The 26055-nt window shown below is 46.2% G+C and overlaps 1 protein-coding gene across 2 annotated transcripts in view; it reads left to right on the plus strand.

Annotated features, from left to right (window-relative positions):
* Window positions 1-4975: 4975 nt before the first annotated feature.
* EDARADD (EDAR associated death domain) overlaps window positions 4976-26055 on the plus strand; it is an 88762-nt gene continuing 67682 nt past the window's right edge. Inside the window, exons 1-3 of one of the 2 annotated variants that reach the window (XM_025393127.1) lie at window positions 4976-5203; window positions 19366-19424; window positions 24857-24896. In XM_025393127.1, coding sequence (XP_025248912.1) covers window positions 5143-5203; window positions 19366-19424; window positions 24857-24896 — 160 coding nt within the window. In that variant the 5' untranslated portion in view covers window positions 4976-5142. Of the gene's footprint in view, window positions 5204-6253; window positions 6334-19365; window positions 19425-24856; window positions 24897-26055 lie in introns of those variants that run through there. The other variant, XM_025393128.1, reaches the window with a different exon arrangement.

Genomic DNA, 26055 nt, shown 5'->3' on the forward strand with positions numbered 1-26055 from the left:
AGCCGGGCGTGGTGGCGGGTGCCTGTGGTCCCAGCTGCTTGGGAGGCTGAGGCAGGAGAATGGCGTGAACCCGGGAGGTGGAGCTTGCAGTGAGCCGAGATTGCACCACTGCACTCCAGCCTGGGTGACAGAGCAAGACTCCGTCTCAAAAAAATAAAATAAAATAAAAAATAAAGAATTATTCATGCTTAAATACATGCACTGGAATACTGTGCCTCTGACAAACAGAAATCAAATCAGCACAAAAGGTAATATTTTATTTTATTTTATTTATTTATTTTTTTTGAGACGGAGTCTCGCTCTGTGGCCCGGGCTGGAGTGCAGTGGCCGGATCTCAGCTCACTGCAAGCTCCGCCTCCCAGGTTTACGCCATTCTCCTGCCTCAGCCTCCCGAGTAGCTGGGACTACAGGCGCCGCCACCTCGCCCGGCTAGTTTTTTGTATTTTTTTTTTTAGTAGAGACGGGGTTTCATGGTGTTAGCCAGGATGGTCTCGATCTCCTGACCTCGTGATCCGCCCGTCTCGGCCTCCCAAAGTGCTGGGATTACAGGCTTGAGCCACCGCGCCCGGCCTCACAAAGGTAATATTTTGCTTATTTTTAAGCTTCTGTCCCTCTGTTGACATTTTGGAATATAACTTTCCAGATAATTTTATGTATGTATGCAAAATCTACAAGGCAATTGACTCCTGTATAATAATGAATGCTTAAGAAGGTAAGAAGTCTAGGCACAGTGGCTCATGCCTGTAATCCCAGTACTTTAGCAGGCCAAGGCAGGTGAATCCCCTGAGTCCAGGAGTTCGAGACCTGCCTAGGTAATGTAGTGAGATTCCTGTCTCTACAAAAAAATAAAAATAAAAAAATTGGCCAGGAGTGGTGGGGTGCGTCTGTAGTCCCAGACACTCAGGAGGCTGAGGTGGGAGGATTGCTTGAACCCCAGGACTATGAAGCCGCAGTAGCTGTGATCATGCCACTACACTTTGCACTCCAGCCTCAGAGACAGAGCAAGACCCTGTCTCAAAAAAAAAAAAAAAAAAAAAAGAAGGTAGCAAAAGAAGATTTAAAATTTTCTAATGGGAATGGAAAACCAAACATCATATGTTCTCACTGATATGTAGGAGCTAAGCTATGAGGACACAAAGGCATAAGAATGATACAGTGAACTTTGGGGACTTGGAGGGAAGAGTGGGAGGGGGCCTGGGATAAAAGACTACCAGTATGGTGCAGTGTATACTCCTCGGGTGATGGGTGCACCAAAATCTCACAAACCACCACTAAAGAACTTACTCATGTAACCAAATACCACCTGTACCCCAATAACTTATGGAAAAAAAAAATTCTGATATGAGTTTCTCCTGCATTTGGATGAGGATGTAAATTCAACTCTAATAAATTACAGTGTATCAAAAGGATTAAAGGGTCTCTCCCTGCATTCTCTCCTAGCTCTGTTGCATCCTACACACAGCTGCTGGATTAATCTTCCAAAACACCAATTTCCTCATGCCACTTTTCAAATGCTAGCTTCCTGGCTTCCTGTTGTCTAAAAACTAGTTTCAAATGCTTTTGTCTGACATTCAAGGAGGTCAGTAGTGTAGAGCCTCCTAAATGTTTCACTCCTACTCCTTCCTTCCACCACATACCAGCTGTGTGCTCTTGGGCTAGTTATTACTATTATTATTATTATTTGAAATGGAGTCTCACTCTGTTGCCAGGCTGGAGTGCAGTGGTGTGATCTCAACTCACTGCAAACTGTCCCCTCTGGGTTCAAGCAATTCTCCCGCCTTAGCCTCCCAAGTAGCTGAGACTACAGGCACCCACCACCATGCCCAGCTTGGGCTAGTTATTTTAGACCCATTCCCCTGTCCCTGTGAAGATCGCACCCACCTCCTCCACTCAGTGGCTCACTGTAGCAATGCCCTGAAAGGCTGTAATTAAGTCATATTCCAGCCCCTGGACTCAGGAGTCAGGGGTGATGTCGCCACCACCTAATTGCTCAGATTGAGGATGGGAACGGTGATTCTCAAGAAGAAAACTTGGGCACTATTACGAGAAGTTAGTACAACTGCCTTATAGCACTCTGGGCAAAATTTAAAAACTGTGTTCCAAAAATGCAGCGACACAGGAACTTAGTAACTCTTGTTGGGGCATCTTCCATCACATATGATTCAGTAAGGGTATATCAAGCAAATTCAGCTGTAGGAACTGGCCCATTCTGAGGCGTAGGGTCTCTTATGTTCCTAAATTCATATTTTACCATTGTGGTTCTAGCCACTTTTCTATAGCTCAGGCCCACTTGAGTAGCCCAATTTGCTGGGTTTTATCTGTACACAATGTACATATCCTTTGAAATAAGAGGTATGTGGTTCAATAATTTAACTTTTTATCTTAGACTGCAGAAATTTCTGTAACACTTACCTCAAATGGTATAAAATAAACAAAAACGATGTATTCTATGACGAATCAAACAAAATATATTTTGAGTTGTTGTTCCCCCATTTGAAACAGCACATTTCTGATCATTGTCATCTGTTTGTGAAACAACACGAGACCAACAGTTCTCTCCATGCTTACGGCTGCAGCCTCGTACCCATGAGTTAAGGCCTCGGAATTTGCCTGAAACTTCCCCTGTCAATCCAAGATGGTCGTGACCAAGCCACTTTGCTTCCGTACATCTTCAGTGCCTCCTTCCACACACACCTTTCCTGGTTTAAACTTTCATTTCTCCAGTTCTATAGCAAAACAATATTTGCAAATCTCTTTTGACCACAAACTCCTAACAGTCAGGGACTTCTCATTTTAATTTCCCCAGGGCTTGAAATTTTGTTTCGTTCATGGGGAGGCACTCAGATTTTTTAAATTGCATTAATGAATGCAACCAATCAATCCATTGCTCCATGCTATGTGCAAACACTGTAATAAATATTGGTTTATTTCTTATAACAAAGGCAATAGGAGCTTCTCTCAATAAACTAAATTACAAGGAAAGAACGAAGGTAGGAGAGTAGCTGGTTTATTTGTAACTACTGTATGACAGGCCTTAGTTTAGGTTTGTTTGTTTGCTTGGAGACAGGGTCTCATTCTGTCACCCAGTGGTGTGGTGTTATCATAGCTCCCTGAGGTCTGTAACTCCTGGGCTCAAGTGACCCTCATGCTTCACTCTTCCAGAGTAGTAGGGACTGCAGGTACGTACCACCATGCCCAGCTAATTTTTTTTTTTTTTAAGACAGAGTCTCGCTCCATCACTCAGACTGGAGTTCAGTGGTGCAATTTCAGCTCACTGCAGCTCTACCTCCCAGGTTTAAGCGATTGTCCTGCCTCAGCCTCCCAAGTAGTTGGGGGCCTGCCACCATGCCTGGCTAATTTTTGTTTTTGTACTTGTGTTTGTTTATTTATTTATTTTGAGATGGAATCTCACTCTGTTGCCCAGGCTGGAGTGCAATGGCACAATCTCAGTTCACTGCACCTCAGCTTCTTGGGTTCAAGTGATTCTCCTGCCTCAGCCTCCCTAGTAGCTGGGATTAGAGGCACCCGCCAGTACGCCTAGCTAATTTTTGTATTTTAATTAGAGACGGGGTTTTGCCATGTTGGACAGTCTGGTCTCGAACTTCTGACTTCAAGTGATCCACCCACCTTGGCCTCTCAAAGTGCTGGGATCCAGCTAATTTTTAAATTATTTTGTAGAGACTGGGTCTCAAAATGTTGCATAAGCTGGTCTTGAACTCCTGTCCTAAAGCAATCCTGCTACCTTGGCCTCTGATAGTGCTGAAATTGCATGTGTGAGCCACCGTGCCCAGCCAGTATTTTCACATAAACATTATTTCAGTGAATTATCACAATCCTGCAGACACTTACAGACTCAGTTTTGGTTTCTTACTTAATGTAACACAACCTTACAGTGACAGGTCCATCAGCAAAATCCAGCATATTTGACTCCATGATTACCAAATGTACTATCTCCATTTATTGGAAAAGGAAAATTGGAGATCACTCAAAGAGCAGTGAAGTTACGGAAATATGAAATTTTTCACATGACTCTGAGATTGTTTGGGTACTATCAGGAAATGTTAAAAATGTCCATTTTCTTTTCTTTTTTTTTTTTGAGACAGAATCTCACTCTGTTGCCCAGGCCGGAGTGCCATGGTACAATCTTAGCTCACTGCAACCTCCACCTCCTGGGTACAAGCAAATTCTTCTGCCTCCGCCTCCTGAGTGGCTGGGACTACAGGCATGTGCCACCATGTCCAGCTGAGTTTTTTTGTATTTTTAGTAGAGGCAGGGTTTCATCACATTGGCCAGGCTGGCCTCGAACTCCTGACCTCAGATGATCTGCCTGCCTCGGCCTCCCAAAGTGCTGGGATTACAGGTGTAAGCCACCACGCCCAACCCAAAAATGTCTATTTTCAACAGTAAGGTTTAAAACACTCTTGGACAGCAAGAGAAATAAAAGTCGAAGGACATATTATGACAGCAAATTGATTGTATGGGAACTCTGGTGAATGAGAATCAGTTTTAAATTACTTTTTTTGTAAAGTGCAAAACAACAATAGCACCCATTTGTATCATACTTTATAGTTCGCAAAGCACATGGGAAAAATAAAGGTAATGATAGGGATCGTTGCAATTCATAGGAAAGGAGGCACAAGGAAAGGAAAATGAAAGGGAATAGTAACCTACATAACTAGTCAATCTTCCTTAAAAAACAAAACAAAACAAACAAACTTAAAATATACCGCCCATCTTCTATTTGATATAATGCAGAATGGGAATGATAAAAAGATGAATTACAGTTCAGAGTTTCAAAAAGCAAACCAGCTCTAGAGCAATGCTTGAAGTTGGGCTGCTAACAAGCTCACTTAGTGTTTCCTGACGGCCAACGTCAGAATAATTCCATCTTCATGAGAAGTACAGAAAGAACCACAAACAAACCTCCAAATCGATTCTAAGATAAAATACCCTTTAAAAAAATTTCCCTTCCTATCCGAAGGCAGACCAAAAGGAAGTTTATCCTCCCACCCACAAATTCCCCCAGAGAGCTTTCATCTAGAAGGTTTGACTCTGGCTAGACAACCAGCGAGCATCTTCTTGGAACCTCTTGCTTCTTCCATGGCAAACTCCAGAGAATAAGAAGCCAAGCTCAAGATTGCCATGGGCCTCAGGAAGACTAAACAGATGGGGAGAGGCACTAAAGCTCCTGGTCACCAAGACGGTATGTGGGCATTTGCTGTCTTCCTGGATTTCTCAGAGCTGAGTTTTTAGCCAGAGGTTGCTTATTTATGATAATTTTCGGATATATTATACACTAAATAATGTGTTATTATCTTTTTCGACCCAACTTTTATCTTTCTGTTCTTATGTGCGAAGGCAGAGAAAGATTATTTAGAGCTCTTCAAAGATTCCTATTTAATTTAAAATGCCCGTCGCCTTCCTATAATAGACTTATGATGGATGATAGTTTTAGTTAAAATGTAGCAATCTTAAATATATTCTTCATAACCAATTCCAACGTGTTCCCCCTTAAGTAATGGGTATAAAACCCCACTTAAACGTAATATTTTAAATATTTGAAGCCATCCTTTCCGAGAGAACCCGAAGCTGTTTTTTCTAGGGAGGCTGTGAGTGTGTATCGGGCCACTTGTTTTCACTCCTTTTGTGCAGCACTCACCCTGGAGGTCATATAGTAACTAATGCCAAAGAAAAATCAAAATGGAAAGTACCAGCGTGTGCCATCAGGCAGCGGCAGAGTCTGCTTAAAGATCAGGAAATTGTCTAACTATCAGCTCGCCGGCGGGCATCTCGGCCCAGGCCTGTGTAAGGGGAGTTCTGGTGTCTCAGCTGAGGGCGTGATTAGGGAGCCGGGAAAGCGACCCGCGACTGCAGCCGTTTCTTAAGGCCAGTCCTTCTCCCGCGGTCTGTCCCGGGCGGCAGTCGTGTCAGCCCCCCGCTAGGACGCGCCCAGGGGGACGTGGGCACCGGGCAGGACGCGCGCTCCGGGCGTTGGGGACGCCCGGGACACTCGCGGCCCCGCCTTGCGTCCCAGCCCCGGGTCGCGGCACCCCGGCTCCCGCCCCGCGCCTCCGGAGGGAGGTACCGAGGGACGCGCAGCGAAGGGGCTTTGCTGATTGCCAAAGCAGGAAGTGAGCTCGTGGAAGAAGCGAAGGAGGAGAAGAAGGAGGGAGGGGAAGGCGGAGGAGGGCAGGGGCGCGCAGAGCCGCGGTTTGCTGCCGGCGCGTCGGAACCGCAGGAGTTTTCACCCCCAGAGGCCGGCCAGCCCCGCTCGGACGCTCGTTTGCCCCTAGCCCGCCCCCATGGCTTCACCGGACGACCCTCTCCGCGCAGGTAAAGGGACACAGCGCCGCGCCCGCACCTGGAGCGGGCACCGCGGGGCGGGAGCTCGGGAGACGCTCGCAGCAGCCGCAGGGCTATCGAGGCCGGCCCTTGGCGACCCCCGAAGGACGCCCGGGAACCACCCCCAACCCAGGCGCCAGACCCGGGGTCTCACGGGGCTCCTAGTCCAGCGCTGCGAGCGGCTGCTGACCGCCCCTCCCGCGCTCGCCACGGCCCTTGCCCCGCGTCACCCACTGAGCGCCTTCCACCTGCCCACGCCGCAGCCCGTGGCTTTTGTTCTGGACTCGGGATGCCAGGTTGAGACACGTCCTGCAAACCTCTGGCAGAAATGAGCGCAAGGGGGTGGATTTCGTTTTCCCCTCCCGGGCTTTTTCTTTTCTCTCCGCTCACATGCCTTCTCATTACTCCTCTTCCTCACCCCCAGTGCACTTGGATGAAATGATTTTGTCTGTCTAAACATTGGCCCTCGAAGCTATTTCATCAGATAGTTTCCGCAGAATGGAGAGGCAGATCCCACCTGTGGGATCCCATCTGTGATTAGAATGGCCTCTAGTTCTGTCTCTATTTTAAAATACTGTGTGTTGGTACCCGAGGTCAGAGTGGAGATTTTTCTCTTTTCTCTCATGTGAATCTAAAATCCGTCCCAGACCTCACTTTCCTGGAGTTCTCTCTTTGCGCTCTCCTATAACCTAGACGGTGACCTCCGTGGGTGTTTCTTGAACACACAAGTGAATGAGTGATCTATCCCTCGGAGTACACTGGGGCTTTACTTGGTTTCGTTGAGGTTGGAAACACTGAAGAGAGTTACGTAGAACCTGATGTAACCGTCTGGATAAACGCGTTTCTTATTTCATTTCTTGAGCTTGGGCAGGGGCCGAGTTTGAATGTTCCATCCTTAAATTGTGGCTTCAGCAGTTAGAATAAGACAGTGTGTCTGCAGGTGGTCAGAATACTACACCCAACAACTAAGTTGGCATTGTGATGGCTGGGTTTGGGGGCGTTTCTTGGAAACTTCCAAGAAAGATCTACCTTTTTTTTCTTTTAAAGTGGGGTTTGGTAAACATTTTATCAATTGGATGCAGAAAATAAATACATTGTCTAGATATTATTCCCCATCCCCATACCTGTTATTTGAAAAAATAGAAGGGGAAACAAAGGGAGAAACCGTCGTACCGCCCCATCCCACTCCACTTCTACCCTAGCATCCATCTCCTCTTCTGAGAACCCAATTGACAAGGTGCCCAGGGGTGTTTTCGGCTAGATTTCACTACTAGTGGCCTCAGATCTCATTAAATGATCATTGCAGGTGTATGTGGTGGGGGATTCAAAAAGATCTTGAGAGAGACACACTGAATAGAGATAAAATGTAAAATCTACTTGGGCACCCCCCCTAAATCGACACTACCAGGTAAGATAGGGGTTGGAAAACAGCTCAGCAGTGACCACAGTGTATAAAAGCTCAGTGGTTGGGTGCAGTGGCTCAGGCCTGTAATGCCAGCACTTTGGGAGGCTGAGGCAAGAGGATTGCTTCAGGCCAGGAGTTTGAGATCAGCCTTGGCAACATAGTGAGACATTGACTCTACAAAAAATAGAAAAATTAGCCAAATGTGGCAGTGCATGCCTATTGTCCCAGCTACTCGGGAGGCTGAGGCAGGAGGATTGCTTGAGTCCAGGAGGTCGAGGCTTCAGTAAGCTGTGATTGAGCCACTGCACTCCAGCCTGGGCGACAGAGCAAAAACCTGTATCTCAAAAAAAAAAAAAAAAAAAAAAAGCTACAGGTTCCAGATTTCCCAAGATGGTATTCTTAGTCTGCCTGGTCCAGCCAAAATGGATGCGCACAACCTGGAACAAATGGGCAACGTGGAACAAAGGGATTTCAAAATCCCAGAACATGTGGAGGAGTAGAGGATATGATGGACGGAGGATATGATGGTAAGAGGGAGTCATGTGGAAAGAATCTGTCTCTTTGACTTCAAGAGGTAGAACCCAAACCTGTCGGTGAAAACTTTAGAGAGAGATGGATTTGGGCTTCCCACAAAGAGAAAGGAGGCCTCCTGAGGGTAAGAGCTCCCCACCAGTTGGCAGAGGATGCTGAGGAACATATTTGACCATCCAAAAGATGATCCAAATGTCCATTCCCGCTCTGGGACTCTATTCTGTCTATAAAATGAGCACTCCTCCATTTAAACACAGGCACACACACACCCCAATTTCCCCTTCCTAACATATTGTGTCATTTCTGCAGCCCACAGGAGACACCCTTACTCCTATTTCTGTAATGAAACCATAGATGGTGCCCATATCTTGAGCTTGCTTTACCCCAGACCAAGTTACCATACTCTCTTGCCTGATTTCCCACCCTCCTCTCCCGCCTGGTGTTTTCACACCGTTCCAACTTAGGTTTTCACACCCACTCTTGCCTTCTGGTAACGTATTCTGCAAAAGGTAGCCAGGGTCATCTTTATTATTATTATTATTATTATTATTTTTCAAGACGGAGCCTCACTCTGTCGCCCAGGCTGGAGTGCAGTGGCATGATCCCCACTCACTGCAACCTCTGCCTCCCGGGTTCAAGAGATTCTCCTGTCTCAGCCTCCCAAGTAACTGGTATTACAGGTGCACACCACCACGCCTGGCTAATTTTTTGTATTTTTAGGCTGGTCTCGAACTCCTGACCTCAAGTGATCCACCCACCTTGGCCTCCCAGAGTGCTGGGATTACTGTTGTGAACCACTGTGCTCAGCCAGTCATCTTTTAAAAACAAATCAGAGTCTGCCATTTTTCTGTGCTGACTTTGAATCCGGTGCTGGCTTTCCAACACTTTCCGACAGATCCTCAGTCCTTGAGGCTTCCCCACTCTGTATAATCAATCCCTACCTATTCCTTCGCCTGCCTCACCTGACACCTAGCTTGACCCCTGCTCTCTGCACACGGCTGTGCTGCCTCCCTTCATTTCCTTGAAGCCTCTTGCACCCTCACACCTCCTGGCCTTTGCAAATTTTGTTCCTGCGGCCTGGAAGGCCCCCTGCATTCCAACCCTCAGCCCATCCTCCACTCACCCGTCTCCTTCTACTTAACCTCCAGATTTCAGCTCATAGGTCACCCAGATCCAGCCCGATGTTATACACGCTCAGCAAACCCTGTACCTTTTGTTTCTGGCACCTGTCACCATTTCTAGCTGTGATGATTTGGCCACTGTGGCTATTTCCAGTAGGCCATAAACTTGTGGACAGAGGCCATGTCTGTGTGGTAGCTCTCCCTGACACTCAGCACAGTACTCCGCACATAGTAATCCCTGGGCAAATACCGCCTGAGTGAATGAAGGAAGGTTATAAAATTTAACCACAGGCCCTTTAAAGAGTTGGGGGCAAAAAAAGCTCTTCCCACATTGGCATTTTAGGAACTTACTCATCGAGTTAGCCGTATTAACTAAGTTTTCTTTGTAAAGTTAAAGTAAGATGTTTCGTATATCCACGTGCATATAACAAAAGTATGTATATGATTATACTATATTATGAGTTAGTTTTATTTATTTTTTATTATTTACTTATTTATTTATTTTTGAGACAGTCTCACTCTGTCCCCCAGGCTGGAGTGCAATGATGTGATCTTGGCTCACTGCAACCTCCACCTCCTGGGTTCAAGCGATTCTCCTACCTCAGCCTCCCCAGTAGCTCGGATTATAGGGATGTGCCACTACACCCGGCTAATTTTTGTATTTCTTTTTCAGTAGAGACAGGATTTCACCATGTTGGCCAGGCTGGTCTGGAACCCCTGACCTCAAGTGATCTGCCTGCCTCAGCTTCCCAAAGTGCTGGGATTATAGGAGTGAGCCACCATGCCCTGGCCATGAGTTAATTTTAAAAGTGACTTTTTACATTGAGAAAATTCACAAGACTCACAGTCACAGAGAAGGAAAACAATGATGGTGGTTACAGTGTAGCTATCACCCTGTGTCTCTTCCACTAAGAAACAGTCTCGCACTGGATGAGCCAGATTTGTCTGTCAAATGTGTGTAAAATCTGGTTATTCTTGATTGTTCATACAGATAGATTTTAAAGACAGAAACAAACAACCGGGCTTTGAAGGTCTGGGTCAAAGGTGGCATAATTCCTTGCTTCGTTACAGTAAGGCAAGTGCCGACGGCCACAGAGCACTGCAAGAGAGCACATTCTCCCTTTGTTCTGAGACTCCACAGCACAGGGCTGTTTCCTGGGGGAACCCTGGCCCTGGGCCACCAACTCAGGACAGCCCCAGTGGTGGCACTTCGCCTCCCACAGCCCTTCCTGTGGGCTTCGATGGGTCCAAGGTGGCAACCTACTCTCCCATGGCATTGTGGGCAGCACCCAGGACTAAAGGGTAAACCACTTCCTGGAGCACTCATATATGCAAAGCTGGACCAGCCAATTCTTTCTGCAGATACACCAGAGAGAGGGATGGCAATCTGTGGTTTTCACTTCTCTGCTCCTTCTGCCTTCTCTTTCTCCTCTGTGTGGGTTTTCCCAATTCTCACTTCATTTCTCTTCCTTTTGTTTTTTTGTATCGCTCTGCAATCAGGCTGGAGTGCAGTGAGGCGATCTTGGCTCATTGCAACTTCCATCTCCTGGGCTCAAGCAATCCTCCCACCTCAGCCTCCTGAGTAGCTGGGGCCACAGGCTCATACCACCACACCCGGCTATTTTTTTTTTTTTTTTTTTTGTATTGTTAGTAGAGATGGAGTCTCGCCATGTTGCCTAAGCAATCTCCTGAGCTCAAGCAATCTGCCTGCCTCGGCCTCCCAAAGTGCTGGGATTACAGGAGTGAGCCACCACGCCCCACCTCCAAGCCTTTTTTATATCCAATAATGACAATGGCAGTCAAAAGAAAAGTTATGGGCTGGGAGTGGTGGCTTACGCCTATAATCTCAGCACTTTAGGAGCTGAGGCAGGTGGATCGCCTGAGGTCAGGAGTTTCAGAACTAGGCTGGCCAACATGGCCAAACCCCGTGTCTAACAAAAATACAAAAATTAGCCGGGCGTGGTGGTAGGCACCTGTGATCTCAGCTATAGGGGAGGCTGAGGCAGGAGAATCACTTGAACCCAGGAGGCAGAGGTTGCTGTGAGCTGGGATTGCACTACTGCACTCCAGCCTGGGTGACAGAGCAAGAATGTCTCAAAAAAAAAAAAAAAAAAAAAAAAAAAAAAAAAGCTATGGCACAAAACAAACAAATAACAAATGAGAAAGAAATTAATCCTGCAATCACACATTCAAAGAATTGCCTGTAGTTCTTCACTGGAAAGCACAGTGACTGCGTTTTTCTGGCTCAGGATGCTTGGGAAAGCCAGGAAGTCCTGACATACTTCCTTCTTTGTTTTCTCTGAAAGGACATCTTTAGAGATGTTTGAACTTTCTTTGAGAAACCGTCTCTAGGAACCATTCACCACTATCTGATGTCAGAATGCGGCAGTGCAGTCCTCGGCCACCTCCCCAGTGTCTGTTTCGGGTTATGTGCTGAGGATTCTTTCTGGAGAGGCTGTTGCATACAGTACGTGTTTCCTAGCATTCCTGAAGAGGCTCTGATTTGGTAGATGATGAGATTTGAGTCTTTGAGTTGAAGATGAGTGATGAGATTTGGGATTTAGAGTGGATGCTGGAATGATTAATGCTTTTGGGGATGTCGGGAGGAGGCAAATAGATTCTGCATGTGGAAAGGATGGGCAGGGGGCGGAGTGTGAACTGTTAGGGGTTGAATTGTGTCCCTCTAAAAAGATATGTTGAAGTCGGAATTCCCAGTACCTCAGAATGTAACTTTCTTTGGAAACAGAGTGTTTCCAGCGGTAACCAAGTCAAAATGAAGTCATCAAAGTGGGCTCTAAACCAAGATGATTGGTGCCCATATAAAAAGGGGAAATGGGACACACAGACACTCACCTTCTCAAGAGAGTCTGTCAGGTGGTCAGTGCATGAACCACTTGTGTTTTATTTTGAGACGAAAGTTTGCTCTTGTTGCCCAGGCTGGAGTGCAATGGTGCAGTCTCAGCTCACTGTAAGCTCCACCTCCTGGGTTCAAGCAATTCTCCTGCCTCAGCTTCCCGAGTAGCTGAGATTACAGGCATCCATCATCATGGCCAGTTAATTTTTTTATTTTTTATTTTTTTTGAGACGGAGTCTTGCTCTGTCGCCCAGGCTGGAGTGCAGTGGAGTGATCTCGGCTCACTGCAAACTCCACCTCCCAGGTTTACGCCATTCTCCTGCCTCAGCCTCCTGAGTAGCTGGGACTACAGGCGCCTACCACCTCGCCCGGCTAGTTTTTTTTGTATTTTTTAGTAGAGACGGAGTTTCACTGTGTTAGCCAGAATGGTCTCGATCTCCTGACCTCATGATCTGCCTGTCTCGGTCTCCCAAAGTGCTGGGATTACAGGCATGAGCCACCGTGCCCAGCCTACTTCTATTTTAAATTTTATTGTATTGGCTTGGGCATGGTGGCTCATGCCTGTAATCCCAGCACTTTGGGAAGCCAAGGCAGGTTCAGGAGTTTGAAACCAGCCTGGGTAACAGAGTGAGACCCCCATCTCTACAAAAATAAAAATAAATTAGCCAGATGTGACAGCGCATGCCTGTAGTCCTAGCTTCTCAGGAGGAGGTGGGAGGATTGCTTGAGCCCAGGAGGTGGAGGCTGCACTGAGCTGTGATTAAGCCACTGCACTCCAGCCTGGATGAAAGAGTGAAACCGTCTCAAAATTATTTTATTTTTTATTTTTTTAAATAAGTAGAGATGGGGTCTCACTATGTTGCCCAGGCTGCTCTCAAGCATCCTGAACTCAAGCAATTCTCCCACCTTGGCTTCCCAAAGTGCTGGGACTACAGATGTCAGCCACCACATCTGGCCATGAGGCACTTCTAGAACCTGATTATACTGGAAAACAGGCAGATTATGAAGCCAGAAAGTCCCAGATACAAATTCTGGCTTTTCCACTTACCTCCCACCCTATGATCTTGGGTACTCAATGTGTGAAAAAGGGGATGTCTAATGCCTTCCTTGGGGTTACTGTAAGGCTTAGCTGAGACTGTGAGTAAGCCGTGCCATGCAGAGCAGACACTAGGGAAGCTTTTAAGCTTTTCAAACTTTTCTTTTATTTTCTTTTTTTTTGAGACAGAGTCTCACTCTATTGCCCAGGCTGGAGTGCAGTGGTGAGATCTTGGCTCACTGAAACCTCCACCTGCCAGGTTCAAGCGATTTTCCTGCCTCAGCCTCCCTAGTAGCTGGGATTACAGGCATGCGCCACCATGCCTGGCTAATTTTTGTATTTTTAGTAGAGATGGGGTTTCACCAGGTTGGCCAGGCTGGTCTTGAACTCCTGACTTCAAGTGATCCACCCGCCCTGGCCTTCCAAAGTGCTGGGATTACAGACGTGAGCCACCACGCCTGGACAGCTTTTCGAACTTTTCAAAGTGAGAGCTTTGAAAGTTTAATTGTGAACTTTCAGTTTGGAGGTGCTCTTTGACCCTTATGGCTACTACTACTCACCACTCATGGACTTTTGAAGCAGGAAGGGGATGTAGAGGTGCTCTGTTCACCTCCTGAGGTTTAAGTTAGGCATTTAGGACCCACAGAAAGAAAATGAGGGTGCAGCCTGCCCTGCCTGCTCTCACCTGCAGCCTCTGTGAGCCAGGCCAGGTGCCCTCGCCAGCCCTGATGCATCAGTTCACCAGGTTTCTCTCATGCCTTTTGAGGAACTTTCCAGAATATGCTTGAGGGAGTTAAGCCTCAATCTTACTGCCGACAGAGATATCCCCATCAGTCAGTTACCAGCTAATTTGAGGTGATTTGAGCCTTGTGCAGAGTCACCGACCCAGGGGAGCCCAGGCAGCTTTGGCAGAAAAACACAGCCCGGCATAAGATGGCAGCCACGAGCAGGGGACGGATCCTGCACCCGGCCCTGGCAAAGCCACTGGTCTTGTCTCCGCCGGGCTCTAGCCCCGCTTCTGTTTGGGGCTCCTCTGAGCCATGTCCCATCAGATATCAGAGCCTTGCCTGAAGGCTCAGCCTGCTGTTAGGCGGGGGCTGGGAAAAACAAACATTTTAAAGCTTCTAGATAAATGATTTGATTTTATACTTAATAGTATTGTAAACATGAAACTCCAAGGCCCTAAGAAAGACCTTGGGCAACTTTCCACATCTGGATCAGTCTCAAATAACCAGGCTCTGCTCTCCTGGGAATAACTTCCCTGGTACACACACGCATCTGGACCTGTGAGAACAAAAGGAGTCTGGCGTGATCTCAAACAGGCCAGGGAGAAGGTGCAGTACCAGATAGAGTGCATGGGGCGCCACCGTGGGCCTGGGTCTGTGAGCATTTATGGCAATAACACGTATGTAAGAACTTAATCCACAGCTTAATATAAGGCAAAGGTTGATAAAGTCAGAACCGCAAGAAGGAAAATAATAAAAGACCTGACTAGCCTGGGCAACATAGCGAGACCCCGTCTCTACAAAAAACAAAGACAAAATCCCCCATAAATTAGCTGGGTGTGGTGATGCGTGCCTGTGGTCCCAGCTACTTGGGAAGCTGAGGCGGGAGGATTGCTTGTGCTTGGGAGGTTGGGGCTGCAGTAAGCAGTGATCACACCACAGCCCTCCAGCCTGAGTGACACTGCGAGACGCCATCTCAAAAAAAAAAAAAAAAAAAAAAATGCTGGGCGCAGTGGCTCATACCTGTAATCCCAGCACTTTGGGAGGCTGAGGCAGGTGGATCATCTGAAGTCAGGAGTTTGAGACCAGCCTGGTCCAACATGGGGAAACCCCGTCTCTACTAAAAATGCAAACATGTATCAGTCGTGGTGGTGGGTGCCTGTAATCCCAGCTACTCAGGAGGCTGAGGCAGGAGAATCGCTTGAACTCAGGAGGCGGAGGTTGCAGTGAGCCGAGATCACGCCACTGCACTCCAGCCTGGGAGACAGAGTGAGACCCCATCTCAAAAGAAAAAAAAATTAACTAATTAATTTTTTAAAAAAGACCTGAAAATGCCTCTAATACCTGTTCTAAAAGTAGTGCCTTTCCCCGTTCCCCTCTCACTTCATTGTTGTGCTTCAGAAAACAAAAAAACCTAAATTCTCTGTGTCTTTGTCTTCTTAAGTTCCATTTATTCTGAGATGTCAGCCAAAGCAAGAGACTTTGTGCCTCCAAGCCTATGTTGTCTTCTGTCTCTATCTTGTTAGCTTCATAACCCTCCAACACAGGCCCCAGGATCTCACAGAACTCGGTCAGAGTCTGAGGGGAGTTGAAATTCACCTACCCAGTGGTTCCCAAATCCAGAATAATGGTAGTAAGCTGAGTGTGGGATCCAGAGACCCGGGACTCCTCATGGTGCAGAGGAAGAGCCCGAGGCTTAGAAAGCTTACGTGACTTCTCCAAGGTCACACCTCTAGGCTTGTCCAAGGCCACAGCACTAGATTTGTTCAAGGCCAGACTGCCAGCTCTTAGTGATGTGCCAGTGAGGACCGGTCCTTCCTTGCTTTTAACTGTCCTGTGTGTGTCCTCAATGATGCTTTTTTTGTGGCTCTGCCTTTCCCAGCGATCTACTGCGTTTTCCTCTTTTATGTTTGTCTCTTTCTTTCTTTCTTTCTTTCTTTCTTTCTTTCTTTCTTTCTCTCTCTCTCTCTCTCTTTCTTTCTTTCTTTCTTTCTTTCTTTCTTTCTTTCTTTCTTTCTTTCTTTCTTTCTTTCTCTCTTTCTTTCTTTCTTTCTTCTCATTCTAATTTTCCTGTGGGAAACAAGATTAACTTGTCCTGGACACAGCGGGCATTGTTTGCAGAGGATGGTGTCAGGGGCATTTAAAAGCCCCCAACCTCACCCCAGCCTCAGCACTCCAAACCCATTTACCTGAAATTTCACTGTGTTGATGCCTATTAACAAGCCACACTCCTAGCAGGATGGCATTTTAAAGCATGTCCTCCAGGTACACTTTAGTGAAGATGAAATATGTGAGACTAGGCTGTGATAGGAGGAGGGAGAAGGGACTCTGGGCTATTTTGTGGTGGCTTCTACCACCCCCTCCCCAGCTAGGAACCAGCGTGTGAGAAGGATGGGAAGGAAAAACTGGAAAACTGAATGTACATGTGTCTGGCTATAAGGACTCATTTGAAGCATCATCATATGTCACTTAACAACAGGGATACACTGTGAGAAGTGCATCACTAGATGGTTTCATAGTTGTGTGAGCATCACAGAGTGCACTTACACAAACCTTCATGGTGTAACCTACAACACTCCTGGGCTGTGTGGTGCAGCCCACTGCTCCTGGGCTACACACCTGCACAGCATGGGACCGTCCTGAATACAGCAGGCAGTTGTAATGCAGTGCTGTTTGTGTGTCTAAACATATCTCAACATGGAAAAGGTAGGGTGAGAAGATAGTGATATAATCTTTATGGGACCACCGTCATATACATGGTCTGTCCTGTGATTGTACATTAATGTGTCAAGTTCTCTCTCTTCTCTACGCCTGTGCTATTCTCTCTGCCTCGAATGCTTTTCCCTCTCTACCACGTCAACTCATCCTTCCAGACTCAGCCCTCAGGCCCTCTGCAGGCTCTTCTCCCGCCCCTCCTCCTCTCTCCAGGAGCTCCCCAGGCTTCGAGTGCTGGTTCTGGGTGTCCCCTGTTGTCCTGCACTGCCACTGCCTTAGCACTAAGGGCTCTGTGTCATTACTCGTTGCTTGGGCAGTAAGAGTTCTGCCATCTCAGAGAGGCATTAGCAGCACAATTTGTTTTTCATTTTCTTTCTATCCATTTAAATCCAAGTCTGAGTGTGTATTGCCCTGGACTGGCAGGAAATCCCACTTCAGTCAGAATTGGGGCCCTGTACCTCAGGGCCGCCCAGGAGTCTGAGGGGTTCGTGGGGTGCTGGGAAAACTAGGAAAGGACCTCAAATTTTTAGCGCATCAGGGAGGCATTGCTGTCTCATGGTCCAGGCCTGAGAAGTCCCTTGAGACCCAGCAGCCCTCTGTTTCTGTGCTGGACACAGGGCACAGGTCTCTTTGCTGGGGCTAGGCCGCGGTGCCCGGGGGTTAGGCTGCTCTGTGCTGTCTCTGATGCAGTCTTGCCTCCTTCGTGCTCTGCAGATGTCTGTGCCCTGCTCATGGGAGGCACTGGCGGAGGCTCTCTCCATTCATCCCCACTTCTCTTCAGTGACCGGAGGCTGTCATAAAACAAAGAGATGTTGCCTTCTCGAAGCTGCTTTGGGCATTATCAACACTTGCAGGGAGAAGAAATTATGGAAAGTTCAGACACATTCTCAGCAGGGAAACACCTAGGAAGAACACACACGAATTATTATCTCGACAAATTGTCCTGCTGTGCTTATTTGGATCCCAAAGGCATTCCCAGGATCTAATTCCTAGTCTGCAATATGTGCTTAATGAGGATTTGGATCAAAAGTGAACGTTGACGCTTGGCGGGCCCACGACTGCCACTTAGGGTACTGCAGGTTGTGCACTGCACAAATCTAGAGGATCCCACGCAAATAGGTTTGATTATTTATTGAGACAGCTCTCTGGCAGATGTCTTATAAAGCATTTTGGAGGTTGGAAACTTTTTCTAATTTGTACTAATTAGGTTTTGACTGAGGTCTGTGCCTTTTTCTGTATTTCCCCATTAAATTCCTTAAATGCAACAAGTGGTGAAGTATCAGAAATGAAATATTGAGAAATCAAGTTTATTTTTGATTAAGAAAACTATAAGTTTTTTGCTTTATTAGTTCATGTGAACAACATTCAGAAGATTAATAAAAATGAGTTGCAGCAGAACAGGAAATCAGGAAGGCAGTAGATTCAGAATGGAATAATTCCTGCTGAAGGTAGTGTCAAATTCAGTAGGCAAGAGGGTCATTAATATCCTGCCTGTATAGTTCGTGGTTGTTTGTAACTCTGGGTATTTGAAGATATTTATAGTTAACCTGTTCCAAAATATGGTGGGGTTTTTTATATAGTTACTTTTATATATTTTTAATTAATTTTTTTTTTTTTTGAGATGGAGTTTTACTCTGTCGCCCAGGCTGGAGTGCAGTTGTGCGATCTCAGCTCACTGCAACCTCCACCTCCCAGGTTCAAGCGATTCTCGTGCCTCAGCCTTCTAAGTAGCTGGTACTACAGGTGCACACCACTGTGCCGGGTTAATTCTTGTATTTTTAGTAGAGATGGGGTTGCCCTATGTTGGACCAGGCTGATCTCAAACTCCTGACCTCAGGTGATCAGCCTGGCTTGGCCTCCCAAAGTGCTGGGATTACAGGCATGAGCCACTGCATCTAGCCTATAGTTTCTTTTTATTAATCTCTTTGTTGATGCAATCTGAATCTGTTCCTCCTTATTTTGTCTCAACTAATAATTGGAAGTAAGGCTTTCAGGCTGGGTGTGGTGTCTCATGCCTGTAATCCCAGTGCTTTGGGAGGCTGAGGTGGGAGGATCGTTTGAAGCCGGGAGCTTGAGGTTGTAGTGAGCTATGATTGTGCCACTGACTGTACTCCAGCCTGGGCTACAGAGCAAGACCCTATTTCTTTTTTCTTTCTTTTCTTTCTTTTTTTTTTGAGATAGAGTCTCACTCTGTCTCCTAGGCTGGAGTACAGTGGCACTGTGTCGGCTCACTGCAACCTCTGACTCCTGGGTTCAAGCAGTTCTCCTGCCTCAGCCTCCCGGGTAGCTGGGATTGCAGGTGCCCATCACCATGCCCGGCTAATTTTTATGTATTTATTTTATTTTATTTTTTAGTAGAGACGGGGTTTCACCATGTTGGCCAGGCTGGTCTTGAACTCCTAACCTCAGGTGATACACCCGCCTTGGCCTCCCAAAGTGCTGGGATTACAGGCATGAACCACTGTGCCCGGCTGACCCTATTTCTAAAAAAAAAAAAAAAAAAAAGTAAAGTTTTTTTCAGCCTAAGTAAAATTACTTGCCTCTGTAAGAGACAGTTATCAAAGGACTAATTTGTGGTTTTAAATGAAAGCAAATGTGCTCTATTTGTTTTTGTTCTGTGTTTGTTTCTTTTACAGATCATATGGCACAGGAACCAGTGGAAGACACAGACCCTAGCACTTTGTCCTTTAACACGGTAGGTTACAAATTTTACACTAATGGTGATAATTATTGTTTTGCTTTTCTTCTTTGTTACTTCTTTATATTTTTATTACTCTGTATTTACATGTGTATCAGAAAAGCCCAAAGTAAGATTTTTCTAAGATAAACTGCTTTATCTGGTGTATGTGATAATAATAAACTTTGGGTTGGCTAAAAATGGCATTAGATTCTGTTCTTGTTTTGCACATGTTGTGGGTGATATTAAATTATGTGAAGGCTTTGTCTACTTGCCTTTTTTTTAAATTTTATATTTTATTACTATTGTTTTTTAGACGGAGTCTTGCTCTGTCACCCAGGCTGGAGTGCAGTGGCGTAATCTCAGCTTACTGCAATCTCTGTCTCCCAGGTTCAAGCGATTCTCCTGCCTCAGCCTCCTGAGTAGCTGGGACCACAGGCGTGTGCCACCATGCCTGGCTAATTTTTGTATTATTATTTTTTCTTTTTAGTAGAGTCGGGGTTTCACCAGGTTGACCAGGCTGGTCTCGAACTCCTGACCTCAGCTGATCCGCCCCCGCCTCAGCCTCCCAAAGTGCTGGGATTACAGATGTGAGCCACCGTGCCCGGCCTACTTGCCTGTTTTTTTTTTTTTTTTTTGAGACGGTGTCTTGCCCTGCCGCCCAGACTGGAGTGCAGTGGCACGAACTTGGCTCACTGCAAGCTCTGCTTCCTGGGTTCACACCATTCTCCTGCCTCAGCCTACTGAGTAGCTGAGACTACAGTCGGCCGCCACCACGCCTGGCCAATTTTTTGTATTTTTAGTAGAGACGAGGTTTCACTGGCCTGTTTTTAATACTACTGGTTTGGTAATGGAGCAGCCTGGATGCCAGATGGACACATGCTACTGGATTTACCTCAGTTAGGGCGTTTAATCCTAGCAGCTGGCTTCTGAGCCTCATCCTCTCCCCATCCTCCCATAACCATTCTGAGGCTATTGCTTTAAGGTTACCCAAAGATTTCACATATATTGGTTTTTTAGAATTCATTTAATGGTTTTATTATTATTATCATCATTTTAATTTCAGATTCCATGGGTACATACTCACGTTTGTTACGTGGATACATAGCATAATGGTTAGGTTTGGGCTTCTTGTAAATCCATCACCCAAATAGTGAATGCTGTACCTAATAGGTAATTTTTCAACCCTGAGCCCCCTTCCCAACCTCCCCCCTTTTGGAGTCCCCAGTGTCTGTTATTTCCATCTTTATGTCCATGTGTACCTATTCTTTAGCTCCCACTTATAAGTGAGAACATGCAGTATTTGATTTTCTGTTTCTCAGTTATTTCACTTGGGATGATGGCTTCCAGCTGCATCCATGTTGCTGCAAAGGACAGAATTTTTTTTTTTTTTTTTTGAGATGGAGTCTCGCTCTGTCACCCAGGCTGGAGTGCAGTGGCGTGATCTCGGCTCACTGCAAGTTCTGCCTCCTGGGTTCACGCCATTCTCCTGCCTCAGCCTCCCGAGTAGCTGGGACTACAGGCGCCCACCACCACTCCTGGATAATTTTTTTGTATTTTTAGTAGACATGGGGTTTCACCGTGTTAGCCAGGATGGTCTCGATCTCCTGACCTCATGATCCACCCGCCTCAGCCTCTCAAAGTGCTGGAATAACAGGCATGAGCCACTGTGAGCGGCCAAAGGAAAGAATTTTATTCTTTTTTATGGCTGCCATCATTATTTTTCAGCCTCCCAACCATCCCTTGAGATGGTGGGGCAGGTATCCCTATCCTACAGATGCAGAAAGGACAGTTAATGGAAGTGTGTAGCCACCTAGACTGGAGCCCTGTTCTCCTGCCCAGCCCTGCCTCTTGCTTAGGGCCAAAGCAGTGCCCTCTGACAGCACAGCATATGTGATGGGCATATTGTGTAGGACATATTCCTTCTGTTCCAGATCCTCGAAGGATGGGATCTACCAACTTATAAAAAGCTTTGGTTACCTAATTTAGTTACAGAGACATAAAATACACTTCATATAATTCAACTAAATGTCTTTAAATCTTAGGTGTCTTGAGGACCTGAGCTGTTTAATTTCCTGTTCTTTAATTACCCCTGGCTTGGTAAATTGTGGACAGCATAGGGGGTCAAGCTTTGATACCTGCTGGAAATTCCTATGAAAAATTCTCAGTCTCTTCACTCTCATCAAAATGAAACGAAGAACAACCCTGTGGCCATGGCTCCTATGTCTTTGGAGGAGCTTGCTACTAAAGCCTTTGGTTTCTATAACGTGTTATTCAGTTTGCCTTCTTTCCCTTGCCGCTGCCCCCACCTGTGACTATCCGGGTCTCCCTGGTATCCTGCTCACTTCCTGATAGCAGGTTTTCTTTCCCTCCCTTAGAGTCATCTCCTTGTGCTCACCTTGGGGCTTGGCTACCTCTAATTACTTCTCCGTGATGGGGACAAAGTGATCTTTCCAAAGTGTCCCTGGTACTAGTTTCTTAGGGCTGTTGCAATAAAATACCACAGACTGGGCAGCTTAAACAACAGAAATGTGTTTGCTCATGGTTCTGGAGGCTGGAAGCTTGAAATCAAGGCGTCCTCAGAGCCATGCTCCCTCTGAGACCCACAGGAAAGAATCTTTCCTTGGCTCTTCTAGCTTGTAGTGGTTGCCAGCCATCGTGGAAGCTCCTCAGCTTATAGAGCATCACTGCGTTCTCTCACTTTGTTAGCACACGGCCATCTTCTCCTGGGGTGTTTGTGTCTTGTCTCTTCTTCTTCTTCGTTTTTTTTTTTTTTTTTTTTTTTTGAGATTGAGTTTTGCTCTTGTCGCCTAGGCTGGAGTGCAATGTGCAACAGCTCACTGCAACCTCCACCACCCGGGTTCAAGTGATTCTCCTGCCTCAGCCTCCCAAGTAGCTGGGATTACAGGCACCTGCCACCAGGCCTGGCTAATTTTTTGTATTTTTCATAGAGATGGGGTTTCACCATGTTGGCCGGGCTGGTCTTGTACTCCTGATCTCAGGTGATCCACCTGCCTTGGCCTCCCAAAGTGCTGGGATTACAGGCGTGAGCCACCGCGCCCTGCCCTCATCTCTTCTTTTAAAGATACTGATCATATTGGGTCAAGGGCCTGCCTTCTTCATAACTTAACTAATTACCTCTACAACTATCCTATTTGCAAATAAAGTCATATTCTGAGGAACTGGGGATGAGGACTTCAACACATCTGGTTTGGGAGACAGAATCCAACCCGCAGCATTCCCGCTGAGTACAGGATTTAGTATATACCCCTTGACGTGGGAGATGAGGTCCTCCACGGCCTTACCTCAGCATCCAGTGCTCGCCTGATGACCCAGCCCTGTGTGGCTGTGTGGTGCTTCTTCATACGCCATGCCCTTCCACCCTCCCAGGGTAGCAATAATGCTGTTCCCTCTGGCAAGGAAAATCTCCCTGCATCCTTACCTAATGAACTCCTGTGCTTCTTCCCATCTCACTTCAAGTGTTCCCCTGATCTACGAAGCCTTCTTTGCCTTGGGACCTTCAGGTGCTCCCTTTTCCGTAGCCCAATCCCTATTTGCTATCTCAGAGAATTGTCATTGCCTGCTTGTCTGACTTCTTGCAAGACTGTGTTGAACCATCTTCCCTTATGCAAAGTGCATGAGGTGCAAGGCAGGTAGCAAGTTTCATGAGAACCTAGAAGGGCATCCCACCTAAATCCCTTTGCTTATCTTTCTTGGTCTTTCTTGGAAACTGGGTTCATCATTTCTCATCTAATCCCACCTTCCTCTCTCCACCTCCAACAAACTGTTTCAGTTCTGTACCCTCAGCTCTTCCAGCCACCTGGTCCCTGCTCCTGCCATGCCTGCCACCTGCAACTACTTTGCTGCTGCGTCTCAGTTCATCCAATTCTTGGCCATTCTCTAGGCCCAGCTCCAGTGTCAGTCTCTCTAGGAGCTCTGCACTTGCTCCAGCTTGTGCGGTCTTCCATGCAGACTTTCAGTGGATGTTTGCTTAAAACTATGTTACAATCTGGGGATGCACAGATTGTAGTTCCATCTCTGGAAAAACTCAGTCTATCTGAGGAAATAGATAAGTACTTTTTTTTTTTTTTTTTAGACCAGCTCTTGCTCTGTTGCACAGGCTGGAGTGCGATGGCACGATCTCAGCTCACTGCAACCTCCGCCTCCCAGGTTCAAGCAATTCTCGTGCCTCAGCCTCCTGAGCAGCTGGGATTACAGGCATGAGCCACCGTGCCCAGCTAATCTTTGTATTTTTAGTAGAGATAGGGTTTCACCATGTTGGCCAGGCTGATCTCGAACTTCTGACCTCAGGTGATCCGCCTGCCTCTGCCTCCCAAAGTGCTGGGATTACAGGCATGAGCCACCGCGCCCAGCCTCTTTTTAAAACAGAGTGATAAATGTTCTAGTACAGATTTGTGTTCCACAGTCTTGGGAATAGAATGATGAGAACTAATTTGATCTGGGGTAGTACTGTAGGACTATTCTTTGTGATTAACTTTTATTTACTAATTTATTTTTGTTAGGAGAAGTTGAGGTTGGAGGCTTCTAGAAGTTCTGAAACTTTATTGCCCAGCTCCAAAGAAACTCCAAGGAAAGGCATTTAAAACAAAACCCTCGATTCTCCATTTCTTTCTTTCTCTCCTTTCTCAGAGGAAGACATGGGTGAGACCTACAGGAAATTGTTGAAGTGTAATTTTGTTCAGGCTGAAGGACAGGGGCTGAGTGGAGTTGGGAGCCGAGCAGGGGTTAGGGGACAGGGTTGGGAAATTAGGCTCCTTTTCATTCCCCTTATGGACGGTTTCAGAAATGGCTACATTGTTTAGTCTGAAATAAGTTTCTGGAACTTTAGATATCTGCATGGAAGTATGAATAAATGAAAAGAAATATATGTGATTGTGAGAACATTTGCTATTTTGAATTCCTGTAACAGTATTACTCTCAACTGATACACTGAGGAACTGTGCTGAATTTTAGAGCTTTGTGCAATCAGTAAGAAAAGGATCTTTTGAATCATCCTGTCTCAGTCAACCCAGGCCAGAGCTCTGCAATAGATGAGTACTGCCCAGAACACGTGACCAATGACTGTTGCAGAAACGGTGAGAGAAAGGCATCTGTCCTCAGAATTCATGACAACAAATGCTCCTCAATTGTAAACTGCTGGAGGCTAGCACTGCAGAAAAGAGAGGAAGTGTAGTTTTGTGGTCCAAGCTGTGGAAATTTGGAAAGCTTATTCTGTTTCATGTTCCAGCATTAACCTCTTGTCAACCTTGCTTTCATTCCTGTCAGCTGAGAATAAATACAATCAATGGATGAGACTAGTTGATAAGTTTGAGGCTAAACATGTTCAAGTTTTTAATCGAAGTCATAACTTTCCCAAGACAAAGCTTTTTTTTCACTTTGATCTTATATGGCATTTAAAAATAACTCTCCTCTTTTGTTGGTTTCTACAGTCAGACAAATATCCCATTCAAGATACGGAACTCCCTAAAGGTATGTACAGTTAAAATAACTACTTGAACATGTGATGATTTTAATATTGTGACATAATTTTTCATTATTTAAAATTGTAAAGCAGAAACATGCCCATAGATTAGCTCATGACTTGTGACATGATTATCTCAGAAATTAATTCTTTTTTCTTTTTTAAAATCGTATCTTTTAACCTTGCAATAGAAATGAATTTTCTTATTAAAAAATGTAAATTATTCCATAACACATTATGCATTAAATTCCTGTGGTGTTTTTAACAGGAATCAAATGAAGATAGTCGGGACTCTGGGTTGCAAAGGGAGAGAAATCTAACACTAATTTGTTTAAAAAGTGGGAACTGGCCAGGTGCAGTGGCTCACACCTGTAATCTCTGCACTTTGGGAGGCCGAGGCAGGTGGATCGCCTGAGGTCAGGAGTTCGAGACCAGCCTGGTAAACATGGTGAAGCCCCGTCTCTATTAAAAATACAAAAATTAGCTGGGCGTGGTGGCAGGCGCCTGTAATCCCAGCTACTCAGGAGGCTGAGGCAGAAGAATCGCTTGAAGCCGGGAGGTGGAGGTTGCAGTGAGCCAAGATTGCACCACTGCGCTCCAGCCTGGGCAGCAAGAGCGAAACTCCATCTCAAAAAAAAAAAAAAAAAAAAAAAAAAGGGAACTCACTGACTTTGGGGTCTTTGGGCCCTGCTGGATCCAAGCAACTAAATGAGGCTGTCAGGTTGAGTCTGTCCATCTCATGGCTCTGTCTTGTTCCATGTTGGCTCCATTCTTGGGCAGGATACTTCCCCCACCCCCACCCCCGTGGAGGGAAAGATGATTCCTAGCGCCTCCTGCTTTAGATGGTGTTCTCAAGGTGGTGGAGGAAGAGGGAGCCTTTCCGCCAGCACGGACAGCACAATTTTAGAGATGATTGTGACTGGGGCAGTTCAGGTCATGTCGTCATCCTTAAATCAACTATTGTCATCAGAGGATAGAAGACATTGGCCAGGTCTGAGCCTTGAGATGGGGTCAAGGAGGAGGGTCACACAGTGGATTTTGCCCAAACCACTTTGTCTAGGAAAGAATGTTCTGTGGCTAGACGAAGGGGTGAGGGATGCTTGTTAGGCCCAAAAGCAAACTAAAAAAGCTATCTTTGATAACCCATACACTTATGCTTTAGGCATG

This window comes from Theropithecus gelada, chromosome 1, assembly GCF_003255815.1.
Source record: "Theropithecus gelada isolate Dixy chromosome 1, Tgel_1.0, whole genome shotgun sequence".
NCBI lineage: Eukaryota > Metazoa > Chordata > Mammalia > Primates > Cercopithecidae > Theropithecus > Theropithecus gelada.